The sequence below is a fragment of the Octopus bimaculoides genome, unplaced genomic scaffold (genome assembly GCF_001194135.2).
Source record: "Octopus bimaculoides isolate UCB-OBI-ISO-001 unplaced genomic scaffold, ASM119413v2 Scaffold_76078, whole genome shotgun sequence".
Taxonomy (NCBI): domain Eukaryota; kingdom Metazoa; phylum Mollusca; class Cephalopoda; order Octopoda; family Octopodidae; genus Octopus; species Octopus bimaculoides.
Genome location: NW_026401398.1, coordinates 10,414 through 11,439, shown reverse-complemented (window position 1 = coordinate 11,439; position 1,026 = coordinate 10,414). Strand labels below are relative to the sequence as shown.

The following is a 1,026-nucleotide window of genomic DNA, read 5'->3' as shown; positions in this document are numbered from 1 at the left end:
GAAACCAGATGGCAACACCAGGCTCCAATCTGATTTGGCAGAGTTTCTATCATATAGAAATGACATTTGAAGAAATCCTGTTTCTTTTGCAGTTCAGTGTATATACTTACATAAGAGAGTAGGGTGTGATTTGAGGGGGGTCTTTTGGCTGCTATTTCTAGCAGGTAATGTGACTGTACTCTAATACCTTATGAACCCCTTAATCATTCTGGCCCTCAAATTGCTGACCCTTGGTTCACTGTTACTTACCTCACCAAGGAAATCATTGCTGCTCACTCTATCCCAGTCCCACAGTTTCACTTCAATAACAGTCTTTGGAGGACAGGACAATGGCATGTTGAACTCAAACGTCTCGTACCAGCTGGGGAACCTGGTCTTCTTCTGTGTCTGATGGGAGGGGGGTTGAAGTTATGGTGATGACAATTTGAAGTCATGGGTGGAAATGGAGGGGGAGAGGAGGAAAATGAAAGGAAAAAAGAACAACTAAATTAACAAATATAAAAACAAAAAAATGCATTTGTAACATCTTTAGTTAAGACATCTTAAATATATAAAAATATTGAAGACTATAAACTACATCTTTATATTTACAGTATGTATATCTGCCCTGTGTTTCAGTCAGTTTAGTCTCCAGCCATCATCAGGTGTTTTATTCTGATCACAGAGCCGTTATCAACTTTAATTTAGAATTGTTTTTTCTCTAAGAATCTGTCTCAATCACAAGAGAAAACTGATATAAGACCCATTCAGATGTAACACTGGGGTTATTTACATAAATTCTTTAAATTGTTTCAGCTTTAAAGCTGCGGCCATGCTGGGGCACTGCCATTGAATGAAAATTTAACAGATAATCTGAGTGATTTGATGGCCAGAATCTGATTAATGCCACAGAGACGGGAGATAACAGTTGGAATCTTATGAATCATGATATGTACACACACACACACACACACACAGAGAAAGGCATAGATAATGCACACATACATACATACAGTCATGCGTGTGTGTGTGTGTGTGTGTGTGTGT

The 1,026-nt window shown here is 38.5% G+C and overlaps 1 protein-coding gene across 1 annotated transcript in view; it reads right to left on the bottom strand.

The window, feature by feature from the left end:
* The window catches only part of LOC106877967 (rasGAP-activating-like protein 1), a gene marked incomplete at both ends in the record, with an annotated part of 3,088 nt that overhangs the window by 1,913 nt on the left and 149 nt on the right, over positions 1–1,026 (bottom strand). The window contains one exon of the mRNA XM_014927045.1: positions 250–387. Coding sequence (XP_014782531.1) covers positions 250–387 — 138 coding nt within the window. The remainder of the gene's footprint in view (positions 1–249; positions 388–1,026) is intronic.